This window comes from Microtus pennsylvanicus, chromosome 3 (assembly GCF_037038515.1).
Source record: "Microtus pennsylvanicus isolate mMicPen1 chromosome 3, mMicPen1.hap1, whole genome shotgun sequence".
NCBI lineage: Eukaryota > Metazoa > Chordata > Mammalia > Rodentia > Cricetidae > Microtus > Microtus pennsylvanicus.
The window spans coordinates 27786955-27805426 of NC_134581.1; the positions used below are offsets into that span (position 1 = coordinate 27786955).

At 41.6% G+C, this 18472-nt stretch overlaps 2 protein-coding genes across 5 annotated transcripts in view; one reads left to right on the forward strand and one right to left on the reverse strand.

Moving 5' to 3' along the window:
• Trpc1 (transient receptor potential cation channel subfamily C member 1) overlaps positions 1-3353 on the forward strand; it is a 54785-nt gene extending 51432 nt beyond the window's left edge. For 3 of the 4 annotated variants that reach the window (XM_075964972.1, XM_075964970.1, XM_075964973.1), the window contains one exon: positions 1465-3353. In XM_075964972.1, coding sequence (XP_075821087.1) covers positions 1465-1692 — 228 coding nt within the window. In that variant the 3' untranslated portion in view covers positions 1693-3353. The remainder of the gene's footprint in view (positions 1-1464) is intronic. The other variant, XM_075964971.1, reaches the window with a different exon arrangement.
• Positions 3354-7947: 4594 nt separating this feature from the next.
• Pcolce2 (procollagen C-endopeptidase enhancer 2) overlaps positions 7948-18472 on the reverse strand; it is a 48117-nt gene continuing 37592 nt past the window's right edge. The window contains exons 6-9 of the mRNA XM_075964975.1: positions 16179-16333; positions 10479-10562; positions 8665-8832; positions 7948-8509 (exon numbers count right to left, since the gene is read on the reverse strand). Of these exons, the coding sequence (XP_075821090.1) occupies positions 8379-8509; positions 8665-8832; positions 10479-10562; positions 16179-16333 (538 nt within the window). The 3' untranslated portion in view covers positions 7948-8378. The remainder of the gene's footprint in view (positions 8510-8664; positions 8833-10478; positions 10563-16178; positions 16334-18472) is intronic.

The window sequence follows — 18472 nt, forward strand, 5'->3', positions numbered from 1 at the left end:
TTCTGTTTAAATATTGTAAACAGGATTTAATATTTAACTATAGATCAGGAGGCTGAGCAAGTAGCCAGTTGACAGAAAGTGAACATAGGATTATTAAGAAAAGACTATAGAGAGTAAGAGGGAGTCAGGAGGATAGATAGGGAGACACACAGGAAGTAGAAGGGAGGAACATCCAGTTAGAGAATCTTGTTTGAGACAGAGGAGGAGAAGGTGGGAAGCCTCTGGGCTGTCAGCTGAGAAGGAAGGAAGGTCGTTTGAGTACTTTCTCTGCCTCTCTGAGCTAGCAGGTTTTCCACCTCAGCATCTGGCTCCTGAGTCTTCTTTCTTTGGTAAAATCAAACAATTGATATTTTGTTAAAAAAACAACTAAAACACAAATATGAAAGTTTGAAAAGGGTCATCCTCACGTATTTTCCTCTGTATCCCTAATGAATGCTGTATCTAATATAAAGATTCAATAAATAATTGAGAATAAGAAATAAAACTAAGGAATTTTGGATTGGTTTGGTTCTTTTCTTAGTTTTCAAATTTCCCTAACACATGAACTCTTATCCCATAGTATTTCACTATAGATTTAAAGAATAACTATTAGTTCATACCATTTTTAGGTCTTGAAAGTTACTCGGTGTATTTCTTATTTAGTACATGCTGCTTGTAAACCAAGGATTGTTAAGTTTCCTAAAGGACCAGAGAGTAAATATTTTACACTTTGTAAATCAAGCAAAACAAAACACCATCTAAGAAATTATGTAAGAGAAATTTTTTCCAAAAAACTTAAAGATGAAATAAAAATATAACAGCTAAGTAGCAGTCACTATAAGAAGTTACTAGGGAAAACAGATTTCTCTGTGGTAGGGCTAAAATTTTGCTTAATTCAAGTTAAAAATTGAGTTGTCCATTATAAAATTGATTGCAGAATTCATCTTTAAACCCATTCTTGACTCACAAGGAAAGAAAGACAGGAAGTGGGCTGTTGACTTAAGTGGTAGTTTGTGAATCTGTTGTAGACTGTTGACTTAGGTGGTAGTTTGTGAATCTGTTGTAGACTGTTGACTTAGGTGGTAGTTTGTGAGTCTCTGTTGTAGACTGAGCATTACTGAGACTAAATTCTTTTCAATGAAATTGGACTAAAGGAGAGTGAATGGGGCCAGTACATAGGCTATATTGTTTTAAGCGTGTACTGATTATGATTTTTACCAAAGTAAACTGTCCTCTAAATGTGTTGAATATGTGTATCTGTGAATATATTTAAAGTTTACCTCATTTAAATATTGTCTCTGGGGCTGGAGAATGGCTTGATTGTAGACATTTGTCTAGAATGTGTGTAGCCCTGAACTCACTCCTCAGTTCTGCAAATACATATGTATAAATGAATGTGTATACATATTTTCTTACATATAAATGAATGTACTTACACATACTTTGTTATGCAGTCATTGTACCATGTGATTGCTTGTTTTGAAGGAGTGGAGAAACTTGAAGCAAAAGAGAGACGAGAACTACCAGAAAGTGATGTGCTGCCTAGTGCATCGTTACCTGACATCTATGCGACAGAAGATGCAGAGCACAGACCAGGCCACTGTGGAGAATCTCAATGAACTGCGCCAAGATCTGTCAAAATTCCGAAATGAAATAAGGGATTTGCTTGGCTTTCGGACTTCTAAATATGCTATGTTTTATCCAAGAAATTAATCATTTTCTAATAACAAATCTGAAAGACTGTATTTGCATACCTTACAACTAAACTAATAAGATATATATGGACCTAAACAATTACACAAAAGCCATTCTTTAAATATTTATAGCATAAATATATGTCATGTAAAATATGTATATAGAGTTAGTTTTTTAAAACCTGTCTATGGCTTTTTGTAGAAGCAAAACACAATAAGTAAATGGTTTTGTTAGCATGCTATTGGATTTTCTTAGTTTGTCAGTGCTTAAAATTTGTAATGTTTGAGGGGCAGCTATCAGTGTACACATTGCCCACTCCCTTTTATAAAATGAATATCAGCAAATGCAGCTACCTTAAGAGACACTTGAATTGTAGAGTTCACAATGTTGAAAATCTCCTGTTCTAGGAATTCACACAGAGTTCAGTATTTATTAAGAGTATAGTTTTGTCTAAAATACCACATTTTTTCTTTCGCTATAATCTTAAGCAACAAAGAAAAGTCTCTAATGAATATCTGAATTTAAGTCAGGCATGGCGGCACACACCTTTAATCCCAGCACTCAGGAGGCAGAAACAGGCAGATCTTGGAGTTCAAGGCCAGCTTGGTCTACAGAGTAAGTTCCGGGACAACTGGGGCTATACAGAAAAATCCTGTCTCAAAAAACAAACAAAAAATTAATTTATTTAGTTCAATCTAAATTCACCTTGTTTTTATTGTTTTGTTGTATTTTACTTTTACATGGTTGCAATAATTTTATATTTTTAATTTTGTTTCTTTACTTAATATTTTATACATAGTTCTCTGTATTGAGATAGTTCATATATTTAAATATTTATAGAATTCTGTGATTTTTGAAAAAGAGTAGACATCTTTTAGCCATAGAATATTTGTTCATATTTATGCATTTGCAAAGTTACTTCTCTAGGCATTTGGTTAGTTTTAACTTTTCCTTCAAACTTTTCAGGCTTGAGTAAGTTACAAAGTATAAGCTGCTTGTCTTCATGTGTGGTCACAATGGGCAGGACTGGAGAGCATCTGGGCCTTGAAAAAAGCAGCTTCAAGTTCAGATGAAGGTTCTTGAGCTCTCTTCCGAAGTGTTGACCACAGATTTAACACAGCTTTTAGAAAAGTGACTTCATGCTTGCTGCTTGAGCTGTAAAGTATTGTTTTTTCAATTTGAAAATAAAAAGTGTATCTGACCTCTTTTCGGTGTTCATATGAGGGTGTGGCTGAAGGGTCTCCCCAGCTGTTGCACAGACACTCCTGCAGCATGGCCAGTGAGGAATGCGCCTTTGTTTTCTTAGCTGAGTGTCAGCTGGTGTTGAGGGTGCACAGGGTGCATGCAGCCCTTGGCCTACCCAGGGGGGCGTCTGAGTAATCTAGTGTTCGGTTTCATGTTGCTTTACATGTTTTTAATGTTCAAGTTTAAGTGTTCCCTCTTTGGGGCAAATTCTTATAAAAATGTTTATTGTAAAATTATATATTTTGTCTACAATGGAATTATGCACTTCCCTATTGGGATTTTATATCAGGATTTTTAGTCATTCTAAAAAATACCTAATTATTAAAAAAATTTATAGAGTGCCTACTGTGTGCATGAATTACTGATGAGGTATATTTTGAATGACAGCATATTGTAAGAAAAAAGGTGAATAAAATTTGACATTAGATTATAAATTGATAGAGCATTAGCATTTTACTTATTATTGCTTGCTTTTTATTTTTTAGTTACTTTATTTTAAATATGTGAATATTTTGCCTGTGTGTGTATATTTGTTTACCATGCATGTGCTTGGTATTTACAGAAACCAGAAGAAGGTGTTAGAACCCTTGTAACTAGAGTAACAGACATTTGTGAATTGCCGTGTGGCTGCTGGGAACTGAACTTAGGTCCTTTGGAAGAATGGCCAGTGCTCTTAACCACTGAGCCATCTCTCTAACCTCTCATCTGCTTTTTAGGTTTGAGATACAGGGATAGCAAGACAGCTCAGTGGGGAAATATGCTTACCTGATGACCCGAGTTCAACCCCCGCCACCCACGTAGAGGAGAGGCTCTCACAAGTTGTCTCCTTACATCCACATGAGTCTGTGTCACACAGCATCCACACTCATACATACACATAAGAAAAATTTTAATTGAGATATAATTCATATACATCTATAAAATTTAGTACTTTTTAAACTTATGGCCACAAAGGTCTAAAATGCAAAATACCAATATCAGACACTTAGCAACACTTCCCACTTCCATAGCTATTACACTTAACTGTTAGCTTCTTAGCCCTTCCCTAGTATAGCATATTTTAAATTTTAAATATCCACCTCACACGTCACAAAGATCTGCATGTGACCATTCAAGAGAACTTTCTTCATTGTCTCTAAAAGCCTCTCAACTACATGAGGACCTGCGTAAGATCAAGACAGCATGGAGTGGGAATGGCTCATGGGGGTCCCACCCGACCTGAGGAACTACTGGACTGATGGTAGCTGGAGCTTGACCCTACGCCAGTGGGTGGCCCCACGACTGCATATAAGCAGCACCAAGCAGACTCACTGGGCTAAAAATACACACAAATTATAAAAGGAGGACATGAAGTTGGGAGGGAGGTGTGATGAGAATTTCCTGTTTGATGTGGATGTAAATAATACAGACACATTTCAAGACCATAAAGGATCTCAGAAAGGATTATCCTTGCTTTTCTCATTCTACACACACTGCAGTTCTTCTGGCCATATGCTGTGCATGGGAATCCAAGAAATTTCCCTTCTCATCTAGGAGGCTCTTCCTTGCATTATGTAACCATTGACATTATTTTTTTAGACGAGTCAGATATATAAAGCCTCATCTTGTAAATGATCCTAATAGGTTTTTATTCCTAAAATCTCTGTCTCCGAAATCTAATCAAGTCTCACTATCAGGATACCATAGACATCCTTCAAGCAAAAGACATTATTTCTAGTTTATATTTAATCAAATGTTAGCCTTTTAAAGTTACTTTACTTTTGAAAGGAAAAAACAAACGACAGAGGGAAAAGATCAAGAATTTTAGTTATAGCATTAAAGTGTCTCTGTAAATATTTCTGCACTGGATCTCAGGCAAAAGACATACAAGAGATCAATTTCTATGTCTGTTCCAGAGCGTCTCTGAACACAACAGTCTGACTACAGCTCTGTATACCTGTGAATACATCCATGCGGACGCAGTCATAGGTTCCACCGACTAGGCATGGTGGCATGTGCATGCAGTCTCAGCACTGAGGAGGCTGAAGTCAAAGATCTGGAGTTTAAGTCCAACCTAAGCTACATAGCAAGTTGCAGGCCAGCCTGGGCTACATAGTCAGACCCGATGTTAAAACAGAGCAAGAGGATTTAAGTGTGAATGGTACTTAATTCAAAACTTTTAATGATAAAGTACAATATACTCAGTATTTTGTCCTGAAGTTAGAGCCTATTTTTATATCTAAGACAAACCTGTAAAACTCTTATTTTAAATTGCATTTTTAATTATTTAGTTTAGACACATGTACACATGTGTGTTTGTGTATGATGGCATGCATGCTGCAGTATGCATGTAGAGGCCAGGGGACAATTTGCAGAAGTCAGTTCTCTCTTTCCATTATGTGAGTTTTAGAAATCAGACTCTGTGGCTCATTTGGTGGTGTCCTTTCCTGCTGAGCCATCTCGCCAGCTCTCCCTTTAATGATAAAACAACTCCTTATTTACCCGCAAGTTTCTTCAGCAGAGTTTTTTGTTTGGACAACATATCATTTTTGTGTTACACTGACCTTATTCCTTCCTTTCCAATTGTTGCATCATACCTTCCATTTCTTCCCTCCCTACACTGTCTAGATCTTCCAGTACAATTTCTAATAAAAATGGTCATTTTATACAAAAGTGTATAAAATAATCATTTGATCGTTAATTTTAAATGCTTTTAGTAGTTAGCCATGAAGTTTGCCAAAGGGTTCCCTGTGACATTGATGACATTTTCTTCTATTCACAGGTTACTCAAGGTTTATTTCTGACATGAAAAAAAATTGTGGAATCATATTGATCCTTTTCTGGGTTATTAACAGGAGCTGGGATTGCAGCTGCGCACTGCACGCCTGGTTTATGTTGGAGACCCACGCCAAGGCTTTGTGCCAGTCAATCTCTTGACCAGTGGCACTACATCCCCAGTTGCTAGGCAACCCTCGACCAGTGGCACTGCATTCCCAGTTTCATCTAATTTGTTACCTAGCAATTTGATAATGTGGCATGTCAACTCTGTTGCTAGGCAAATTTGCTTATGGTTAAAAGCCTAAGCTCTGATTGGCAAACTACATCTGGACTAGGAGGGCCCATAGCAAACTGGGAATATCTAGCGAAGAACCAGAGCCCTGGGCTTATCCAAGCATCTAAGGGCCTGGCATCTGTGAACCGTCTGGGAGCTGTGCCCCTTGCATTGTGGGATGGAACTTTCTGAAGATAAATCTTTTGACTTATTTTTGACACCCACCTGATGTGACTGCTGTCTCCTTGTACCTGACACATCATCTAGGAAAACCAAAGAAAGATAGCAAAGGACAGCTATGGAAACTTGTATTTTAGGATTTTATAGGTATTATGTAGAATCATATATATTATATACAATATAGGTAAACTATATATTATATATAAAATGATCCTGGTGTATATATCTCATCTGAGAAGAATGGTACCAAAAGAGACCTGTAGAGCACTTAGGATTCTGAGTGTTCAGTTTTATCAAACTCTTAGTGCATTGGAGTATATCCACTGACTTTTCACCTGTTGAACGCATTCCTAGACTATGCCCTACTTGATCTCCATCTATTTGTTTGTTTGGTAAGGTTTTGTTTAGCGCTTTTGCACCTATGTTCCTAAATGAAATGAGACTGGATATTTCCCTGGCACCTACTGTCTGCTAAACTTTTAGAATTAAGGTTATTAACCTCGCAGAAAATGCCCCGTGTCCTTTCCTTGCATACACTCTGGGATAGCTTGTGTTAGGTGCACAGTTCTTGTCCCTTAGGTGCCTGATAAACTTTACAAACAAAGCTAATTGAGTTTGGAGTTTCTTTGGAGGACAATTGATCTTAAAATCCTTATTGGATGTCTTTTTCTACTTAAGTCTGTGTTGCTAGGCACCCCTCCCCGCATCCCAGGAATTACATTTCTCCTCACTTCATACACATTTTCCAACCTGTAGGCATAAAGAGCTCATAATGCCATCTAAGTATTATCACTTTGCTGGGAGAGACAGACAGACAGAGAGAGAGAGAGAGAGAGAGAGAGAGAGAGAGAGAGAGAGAGAGAGAGAGAGAGAGGGGAAATGAGGAAGTAAGTGTGTCAGTTTTATTATTTGGCCTCTCTTTCTTGGCTGAAGTGATGCTACTTGCTTCAGCCTTCATGGGTACTGACATTACAAGTGAGCACCACTGTGCCCAGAACTCTTAATACTGCTAAATCTATAATACCTGAGAAAAGGTCCCCTTTTATTTATAAAATTGGTTTTACCTGGTTCTCTTTTCTAAAAACTTTATTTATCTTTATTTTATTTTACATGTATGGGTAATTTACGGCATGTGCATCTATGCACCATATTGCATGCAATGCCCCAAAAGACCAGAAGAGGGTGTCAGATTCCTTGGAATCTAGAGTTACAGATGGCTGGGGATTGAACCTGGGTCCTCTAGAAGAACAGCCAGTGCTTTTAGCCCCTGGGCCATCTCTCTAGCCCCTACTCTTTACTGTTTTTTTATGTTTAATCTTTGCAGAGTTTTCTGAACTATATTAGTTGTTTCAAAAGAACAACTTTCAGCTTTGTTAAAGTTGCCTGTTATTTATAGCCACTTTTGACTCAATTTCTGTTCTAAGCATATTTCTCCTCTTGTTGCATGTGTGTTGTGCATGTGCTTGCATGTGTGCACACGTGCGCATGTGTGTGTACCTTCATTTATTCTCCTCCTTATTTCTTTGAGGGTCTCTAACTGCACCTGGAGCTCACTGATTCAGCTCTATGGTTCCGCCTGACTCACTCAGTTTCCCCAGCCTCCCTATTTAGGAGTATTTCATTTCCAGTGCTGGGCTTACAATGTATTGGCAATGAACTATAATTGCATCAGAGTCTCATCCCTGGAATTCTCAGAGTGCCAGCTCTGAGCTGACACAGTGAGAACCTTATGTGTAACTAGCACCGTGAACCTGTTAAACAGGAGTGGTACCCCAGCTATACTTTCTGGGAGAACACGTTTACTGGCTGCCTTGTAATCACTTAAAATATTTTTATTAAGCATCGATTTAAAAAATGCAAGAGAAAAAAAATGTGACATCTCAGAGCAAATGCTTAAAGGTAACCAAATATCATTATAAATATTGCACTTTATAAAACCCTTCTTATATCTTCATACAACTCAATTCTAGAATATCTTTCTACAGAGACATATATTACAAGCTGCCCATGTTTGCTGCTGTCCCCATCAGGCAGCCGGTGAGAGGGGTCTCAGAGAGCGGCTCCTCACAGCGCAGGCTCGGAATTTCCACCAGCCACACTGGAGTGGGGCACAACCCCACCACGTGAGGAGTAACTTAGCCCCATCTCTCAGGATGCTCAGTGTTAAACCGTATGGGCCTTTTCTATGTGGGGAGAAGAGATCTTTCAGAGGCGACGAACAAGTCCAGCTGAAGTGGCTGAGCTCAGGCTAACACTGCTTGTTCTTCAGGGCGTTCATGGGTTTCTGGTTCTTATTCTTAAACATCTTGACAAAGCTGTTTGGCATGATTTTGCCACGCCCATCTTCACCCACTTGTCCCATGATAATGTAATTCAGACCTAAAGAAAGAGAATATAAAAATAAATGTTTTTTTTCTTTATGTTCATGACTAAAGGCTTCCTTCCCCATCGAAGTGGACAATGTGTTAACCTCAACTCCACTTTCCTACCCCAGCCGCTGCCTGGCTCAGAGAGGCTGTCTGCTCCGTCCTCACCTCTTCTGAGCAGCGGGCACTGCCTGCAGACCACAGTGAGCTTAACGCTCATGTTCTTGCCAGCCTGCTGAATGGCCAGGTTGCCCTCCCTGTAGATGCTGATGATTGAGACTGTGGCGTGCAAACTCCCACCGCGGGTGACGGTTGTGATGACGGTGCCGGCTAACACTGTAGAGGAAAGCAGATGGTGAGGGCAAATCCAAACAGAGCTGAAAATGATTTTCAACCTTTTGCATTTCAGAAATGAGAATTTAATGTTAAAGAGTGCTCAAAATTGGTGGCTAAAATGCAGGCTAGAAAAGGATTGTGGAGTCAGGCAGTGGTGGCGCACGCCTTTAATCCCAGCACTTGGGAGGCAAAGGCAGGGGGATCTCAGTGAGTTTGAGGCCAGCCTGGTCTACAAAGTGAGTTTCAGGACATCCAGGGCTGCTACACAGAGAAACTCTGTCTCAAAAAAACCAAAAGAAGAAGAAGGAAGACAAAGAAATGGAGACCCTCTTAAAATATTCTAACATGTGGATAATTGCCACTTAATGGATAGAGTTATAACCCTCACTTATGAGTACATACCTGTTTATTTCCTTTAGAAAATCAAAGTCAAGAACTGAGCTATAACTTAAAAGAGTGAGCTGTGTGTTTGTACTAGCATTCCCTAATAGAACCAAAAACTGCCCGTGGGGAGGGATTCCATCCACAGCTGAGAACTCACTGACCAGATAATGTCTGGTCACTGTGCCATCTAAGTGAGTCATAGACAATAGGCTAAATCTAGATCTAGACCCAGGTAACAATGCCGCAGGGCAGTGTGAGCCCCAGCGCGATGTAATACGCCAGGCTCCTAGAGTTCCAAGTCCTAGCACACCTTCCTTTGCTCCTGGTAATGGAGGTCACTCGCAATGTCGTCTGTAGCCAAGGAAGATGGGGGGAGGGTTCCCCAAGAAACAGAGACGCAACTCCTCGCCCATCCCCCGAAGAAGACTAACCTGGGTATGGTCGCAGATACACCTGGCAATATTTGCTTACATTTCTATGCAGCCGTTTGAACTCGGCACGAAAACTGCCGTACAAGACAACAGTACCCCTTCCCTACAAGACAGTCCCTGGGCACCAGGCCGTTGCCACTTAGGGCACTGAAAGTGAGCAGGAACTTTGGGAGGAGGGACACGTTTGTTTCTGATAACCTATTTGAGTGCAGCATCTGTCTTTTCCCGATAAGATTAAATTTGGCATCTTTGGTTCTCAAGTGCTTTTCACGAAGATGCAAGTTCCATAATTGGGAAAAGTCCCTTAGAAACCCCAAGCACCTGAGTTTCCCGCCTCGTTTACAAACAAGTGCATCAAACGGACGGCAGATTTTCACATTTTCCCTTAGCACACTGGAACCCCGCGGCTGAGATGATACTTGCACTTCTTTCTGAGAGAGGCCAGCTTTTGGATGTGAGTTTAATCATTTAGTGTAGTTAAGCTGAATGCCAGATGTGAGAAAATCATTCTCTGATGCATGATGAAAAGACTGTACTGGCTTTTTCAAGAAGTCAGCCAGAACACAGAGTGGCAGGGTCATGTATAAGAGTCAACTTATTAAACTGATATGGGGAAAGGGGGCTCTGTTTCTAAAGCCTACTCTTCTCACCGTGAAGCCAAACAGTTCAAAGAGCACAGGTGGACACACTCTGGTAGACAGGGCTATGCTTCCGCGGGTAAATGATTGGTGTTGCCGAGCCACCACCAGACAAGCCGAGCGAGTGCCTTGGAGATTAAGCACACAGTCTCAAGTTTCTCATTAGCGAGAAAGGCTGGTTTCTGTTTCTTACCAAAGTTGCTTGAACAATAATTGCTCTCCAGAGTCCCCATCCGTCTACACTTTTGCTGACACAGGGCCACAGTGGGTTTTAAACCTAATTCAAAGAAGAAATTCAAAGAACGGAGTCGTGAGATTCAGGAAAATGAATTGCACTGTAATTGGTGTTTATATTAGAATCTGGTCACCTGAAATCAGCATTCATGTCCCTGAGCCACCAACCCACCACTGCAATGAAATAATTATGAACCGTGCAGAGAAATTCTTCATGCTACCAACTACTGTTCTTTCTCACAGGAACTCAATACTCTCCACTGAATTTTAAACCTGAGATCAAAGATAATCCAAATTTAGCCTTGCTTTCTCTTTCCTTTGTATCAGCGGTCCTCAACATTCCTAACGCTGCTACCCCTTAATAATACAGTTCCTCATGTTGTGGTGACCCCAACATTGCTACTTCATTGCTATTTCATTGCTACTTCATAACTGTAACTTTTCTACTGTTATGAATCATAATGTAAATATTTTGGGAGGTAGAGTTTTGCCAAAGGTGTCGTGACCCACAGGTTGAGAACCAATGCTTTATATGAACCTCACACTATGACAGAATTAACCTGTGTGCCCAGCTTAGGGAAAACAAACAAACAAACAAAGAAACAAACAAAAATAAACCAAGAAAGCAGCATGACCAATCTGAACTGATAGAACACAGGTTAATTCTTCACAAGAGGAATTCTACGGCGTTTTCAAGCGGGCAAGAGGCACTTTCTTGGTGTAAATAGACAAATAGTTCTTATTTAAAATATGCAGCGATCTAGATGCCATTTTTCAGGAGCTTAGGAAAGCAACTTCCATGTAAAGTGTTAGGCTTCATGCCAGGAATCACTGAGTATTAATTTTGAACGCAGTATTGGCTGTAAGGGTCTCAAGGGCTGAGACGTAACACAGTTACTGGATTCATCCATCAAGAGGCACAGTTACAGGTAAAATTAGACCCAACCACAGTGGCTCTCAGTTGGCGGTGACTCTGTTCTGCAGGCGACATCTGATGAGCATAGGCAACATTTGCCGTAACTAGTGAGGCAAAAGTGCATCTAGTTCACAGCTTAAACTGTCGCCCTGACACAAACTGAGACCCATCTGGGAAAGGACAATCTTATCTGAGAAAACGCCTCCATAACACTGGCATGCAGACAAATCTCTAGGGCATTTTCTTGACTAACGATCACACACTGTGGGCGGTGCCATCCCTGGGGCTGGTGGTCCCCAGTTGTATGAGAAACAGGCTAAGCAAGTTTCAAGGAGCAAGCCAGTAAGCAGCTCTCCTCCGTGGCCTCTGTACCAGTTCTTGCCTTGACTTCCTGGATGGTGAGCTACAGCTGTACGATGAAGTAAATAGACTTTGGTCATGGTATTTTATCACAGCAACAGAAACCCTAGCTAAGACTGCATTGCAGCTCATATGGGGTTCTGTAATTGACTGTGGGGGGTCACGAAGAGTTTGGCAATGTTCAATGGTTCCTGAATGTACAGTGGCCAAAAACTAATTCAATTATATTATATTATGATACATATTGAATTATAATAATTCAAATATATATATCGAAGGTGTTTGTGGCAGTGTTGGCCTGAGGTGCCCTGGGAACTGCAGCTTTGGGTCCGAACTCAGTGCTTCTTTCAGCCGAGAGTCAGGCCCCATCACCCCGGTCAACACTGCCTGAAACACCTCAGTTCAGATTCCAGGGGGCAGAATCTACTGCATTGAGTGACCATCACATTTTTACTGTATTTACAAAGTTTCCTGTCCTTACAAAAACACAGAAATTAGTTTATACAAGGGAGTCTCACTGGGGAAACGAACGACTCTCAAGGATAGGCTACATGCCCGTCTGTAGACGCCAACAGAAAACACACTCAACAGCATCTGTGGTGGTTGTCTCATAAAGTCAAAGCAAAGCATTTTTTTAGCTTTATAGATCCTTTGTGTATATACTATGGGTTTTGTTTTTTATGGTTTTGGTTTTTTTATGGGATTCCTGTGTGTGTGAATGTGTGTCTCTGAATCTCTATGTATTTCTTCAGGTGTTTTAGGCAGGCAAAGTAAAACAGCTTCACAGAGTTAAATATAATGTAAAAGAATGCAGCACATCTTTGCATCATTAAACAAATGTTCCACAGCATGAACGAATGCAACACATCCTGAACTAAATATTTCACAACAGTCTACCTCATCTTCTGGTCTTTATTTCAATTCCTGCACTCAGGAACTTTGGCCCTGGCTCTCAGCCTTTCTCCCTATGCATTCTTACACCATCTCCAAGGGGTCCATCCTCTTCATGGACGAACCCTCAGGGGTCTACCATTTTTGGGTGGTTCTAGTTTCAGCCTCCTTAGGGACTATCCTCTGGTCCATTTACCACTCAAACCCAGGCTCACAAGTCCTCAAGTAAAGTCATGTATTGCCGATCTCTTAATCAGCATATTTAGTCATCCTAATACCCTGGGTAGCCCCCTCTCTTTCAGGCTCATTTATTTAATCTAATGGCTACCCCATCCCAACATTGGAGGGTCAGTGATTTGAGCTCCCACATGGTCCCTAGCCAATCAACGCTCGCTCGCTTTTACTTGCTTAGTTATACCAATTGGTTTCTACAGTCTCTCAGCCAACCGTTTTCTTTACAATCATTTAGACTGCCCTGTTCCCTCTCTCTTTTAACCCCCAGAAGTCCTGCAGGAGAATGCTCTTTTGGTGCCTGCATTTAAGTCAACTGAGTTCACAGACGTGCACCAGAAAGAGACAGGCTCCTGGTAAATCGGCTGACAGGCCCACTTCCACGGCTGTTTTCAGATTTCCATTCTCCCAGCTGCTACTGCTGCCTCTTGCCTTCTCCTCCTCAGCAGGTGACCCTGCCTGTGTTCCGAGGGAACAGAAGTCACAGCAGAAAATGTCAACCTTTGATCCTTCTGTCCCCTTCTGTTCCCTCTGTCACTGTATCACACTGGCATTAATGTGCTCGCCTCTCAATGCCCTTCTCTTTCCCTTAAGGACCAAAAGTGTGCTGAGTTGCTGGAACTTTCTGTTTCTTCACTTTGATCCACATGCTCCCTGCCCCACCCTGGCTGCTTTCTGCCTGTGTTGCAACCACTTATTTAAAATCCCTGGTCACAGAGTAAACACAAACACCTTAGCCCTTCCAGTTTGTCTCATCAACAGGAGAGTCACCGACCACCTCTGCCTAAGGCATCGTCTTCCAGGGCCTAAGCTGCGCGTGTCTTTCCTCCTCCTTGCTGAGTCAGAGTTCTTCAAAGTTCAGTTCTAGCCTCTTTCCTCCCTGTACCAGAATCTCTCCAAGGTAGATACTCCCCTCTTTTAAAGACTCCTTTACTTTCTTATGTATATGAATACTGTTACGCGAATATGTGCAGTACATGCGTGCCTGCTGCCCTTGGAGGTCAGAAGAGAGGATGAATTCCCTGGAACTGGAGTTAGGGATGGCTGTGAGCTACCCTGTGGGTTCTGAGAATCAAATCAGGCCTCTGGAAGAACAGGTGTCTAAACTACTGAGCCATCTCCCTGGCCCTAGAAGTCCCATTGCATATTCATGACCTTGACTCTATATACGCCTCCCTCTCTAGCCTGGCGGCCCAAATGTCTGCCTGAATGTCTCTCAGAGGCACTTCAAACCTTCATTTGTGAATCCTGCTTTCCAATCTGCTTCAGGGAACAGAAACCTCTCCCCTCAGTTGCACAAGCCAGGGACTTAGGAGATACTGTCCAGGTAGCCGCCAGGGCCTGTCACTGTCCTCCGCTCATCGCTGGTCTCTGTATTTGTGTCACAGCATATTGCTCATCGTCTTGTTCCTTATAATTTATTCATTTCATTCATTCGTGATGTGGTCCATGCTAGGTTGGGAGATGCTAGTGACGAGGTAAAATAAAGGAAGGCAGAGGCGACTGGGAGAACGTCCGCTGATGCTCGGGATGAGCTTGGGCAAACAAGACTATAGGCTTGAAGCAGAGTGTGTGCTCGAGGCAAGCTGAGCCTGACAAGCTTTCATGAGATGATTGGGAGCTCGCTGTAACCCCACATTTGCTGTTTTAGAGAAAGTTCAAGTTGGAGCTAAAAGCCAGAAAGCCGCTGGCAGCGTGGGTCTGTCCAGAAAGTTCACTACACGAGGCGGCGCAGCCAGGCCACAAGCTGGCTGATTTGTGGAGTGCTCAGAGAAAGTAAAATCTGTCTAGATTCTCCATCTTTGCTCATTTTGTTAAACTTTAACTATTCGGATAAACTGAGACAGACAGAAAACTATAATATTCTATAATGGTAAAGTTTTCTGCATTTATGGTTTATTTTGATGCTAAAGAATCTTCGATTAAATCTTCAATTTAGGTTTTTAAAGCTCAGACTTAACAGGGGAATAGCTGTAAAATCCTAGCCATACAAAAGCTGTTAACTTGTAAACTATTCATTTAGTACCAAGCTTTATTTAGCCTCCGGGGCACGCCTGTGTTCTACCAGAGGAGGGCAAAAAGCCTAGCTATTATCTCTCACTTTAATCCTGGCCCTAATTTGAGGTTTCTAATCTGAGTTCCTGAATTCCCACAGGGTAGAACAGTTAGTTAGGCCACAGAGACCAGATACCAGGCCTCACTGCCTTTGTAACTTCTTAGATCATGACCCACGACTATCTGTAGCTTTTGTAATTAGTGAACAGTTTCGCTTGATTTACTTCATTATATATATATATATACACACACACACACACACACACATATATGACATCTTCTAATATGCAGAAAAAAATCCCCAAATCTTTAAACCGGCTGTTGTTAAAAACTGGCAGATATCAAGGCTCTAGAACATTAACCTAAAATAGAATTTTCTCTAATAAAAATGAAAATTGTGAGAAGATAGAAGGGAGAGGGAAGAAAAGGTGACCCAGGACCACAGTCATCAACTTATAAACAGGAGGAATGGTCTAGAATCCAACAGCACTGTAGTGTGACTACATAATTCATTGTATTATACACAGTTAAAACAGTAAGTTTAAAAACCTTCTATTTGTTACGGGAAGGTGTGTTTGCAGAGGTCAGAGGACTACTCTATGGGATTCTCTTCTTCCACTTAGGTGGGTCCAGGGAGCAAAGTCGGGGTCCACCCTTGCACAGAGAGCACCTTTTCCTGCGGAACCTCCCCAGTCCTGTATTATATATTTTAAGAACTAGAAGAGATGCGCTCGGATTTGAGACAGCAAATATTTAAGGAGACAGAAATGATAGCTACTCTGGTTTGACCATTGTATATATGTATGTATGCATGGATCAAATTCTATATGTGACAAATATGTGCCAATTATGTTAAATTAAAGAAAACTATAAAGGGAAGAATTTTGCCATGTACCAGAAAGGGAACACTGGGCTTATAAAGAGAGTGTTTATATTATAATCAGCTTGCTTGCTTGTAAGTCTTAGATGGTCATTGCTTTCGCCCATGGCTAATGTAAGCTACTAACTAGCTGGTGAGCATTCTTCCCTGCCTTTCTTTTATCCATGAGATTTCATTACCATCTCACCCAAGTTTTCATTTAGTTGTTTCTCTTTCTGGTACCTTCTTATTTTGCCTGAAAATAAGAAGAGTTTCTACTTCCAAAGACTTCTTTTTAGAGTAAGTACTAAAAGTATTAGCGCCAACTTGCAAACAGCAGAACTTACCTGGGGTCACGGGGAGCGTGGTGGTGACAGGCATGGCTGTAGTTGTGGGAATTTTTTTGGGCCTGAATTTGTAATGACCAATAAATCCATCTGCTGTTAAACTCAAGTCTGATAGAAACTGAATGAGAAGTTCATTTCTCTCAGACACGATCGGCCTAGGAGAAAAACACATTCAAAGTTTACACAACACCTCTCTGAAAATGTCAAATCTTGTAGCTTTTTTTCTTTCTTTGTTGTTTTTGTTTTTCTGAGACAGGGTTTCTCTGTGTAGTCCAGTCCTGGCTATCCTAGAACCTGTTTTGTAGATGAGTCTGGCCTTGAACTCAGAGACCTTTGGGCCTCTTCCTCCCAAGTACTAGGACTAAAGGCATGAACCATCACACCTGGCTAAAACTTCTAACTTCTATTCGTTTTTTGACAATAGACTAGGAACTTGCTGTAAATGTAAAATGTAAAACACTTGAAAAAAAATACAAGTCCTAACACTGGACTTCGTAAGGACCCTATTATCATCCTCTTTCTGTAGAATAGGTAACTGAACCTAGAATTCAGTGATCTTCCCAAGGTCCAAGCACACAGGAACCAGGATTTGAACCTAGGGCTCAGTGACTCTGGGAATAGTGGACGATGTTGGGACCAGAGTGAACACTGTTTCCCACAAGCCCCCGAGGCTTTGCCTGACTCGTGAGTCTGAACGGAGTCTGCCACTCACACGGGCTGCCGCTGCTGGAGAGCGTGAGGGACAGAGCCAATGACACAGAGGGCTCAAAGGCACCACGCTTCATCTCTAAAGGGCGGTCTAACGCCTGCCGGCCATGGCGGTTTTTCTCTTCATAATCCCCGCCAGGGCAATGCGGAGAGGAAAGAGAGCAGGTGATGCCATGAGGAGCTCCAGCGTTAGGGATGTGATGGTTAGTTGGAACCACAGGGTTAGAGCTGAAGTAAGTCTCGAAGGCCCCTCGGGGGCTTGTGGGAAACAGTGCTCACTCTGGTCCCAACATCGTAGTGGAAATTGTATGAGCACCAGTCTCACTTCAGCCGCTAATGTTTCCTAAACGATGGTGACAGAGCCGTTTGCTAATTTTATTTTAAAACGAATTCATAAGTAGAAAGAGATGAAACAAGTTATGTGACTGAGTCACTCAGTGGTTTGAGGAAACTCCTTTTGCATTTGGGCTGTGACAGCCGTAATGAGCAGCTCCCTTCGGCACCACCTGCTGGGAGCAGGCAGATTCGTTCTAGAACAGACCAGAAGGAAGAACTGTGGACTGCCTCGTGTGACACGAGTGTGGGACCAGCAGAAGAAGCAGGCGTCCTATGACCTCCGTCATTTCCCATCCCCAAAGCAGCTAGGACCGAGTAAAGAATCCTTCAGAGATTCAAGCTTTCAACAGAAACATTTGAACTTGTTTATGAGAACCATGAATTAAGCTGGGTGGTGGTGGTGCACACTTTTAATCCCAGTGCTCAGGAGGCTGAGGCAGGTGGATCTCTGTGAGTTCGAGACGAGGCTGGTCTACAGAGTGAGTTCCAGGACAGTCAGGGCTACACAGAGAAACCCTGCCTGGAAAAACAAGCAAGCAAGCAGACAAAAACAGAAAAGGAAAAAGAAAATATGAAATACATTTTTTAAACTTCCCTGTACATGATTCTCAGCTACAATTACAAACAAGACACACTAATCTTGTTTAACTGATAAATTGCTACAAGCACTCCCTATAGGAAACAATGGAGTCCAGTCAGGCTGGCCTACACAGGCAGGAGCCCATCTGGTGACCAGGCCCTGACTTTTCTTTGAACTAACTTGGAGACATTGTATCAGAAATTGTTTTTTTTTTCAAGGAAGAGTATTTTAGTAACAAAATTAGATTTTTGCTGTGGTGCTTTGTGGAAATATAACAGGACCACAGTGCACTGAGAACCCAGCACTGCATCTACAAGCTGATGTTAGGAACAACTAGGAAGGGGAGACATGGGCCAAGAGGCTAAAAGCTTATGACAAAGCCAGGAGTTTTATCTGACCGAGATCTGCTTGAGGCCTTGCTTCTCCTGCTGCTGGCCCATGGCTGGGCTGGGGACAGAGACACTGTGTCCAGCAAATAGAGAAAATATATTCTTTTCATTCAAAATGGTTGCGGGGAGAAGAAAAGGCCACAGAAATCATTCAAGATATTTGAGTGGCAGATGTTTCTCCCCCTTTAAGGCGAGAAAGGAGTCTAACCCGGTCAGCGGTATCGGGATTCCCGACATCTCGAGGAGGAGGACTGAGGACTAAGAAATAAAGGGACAGCAAG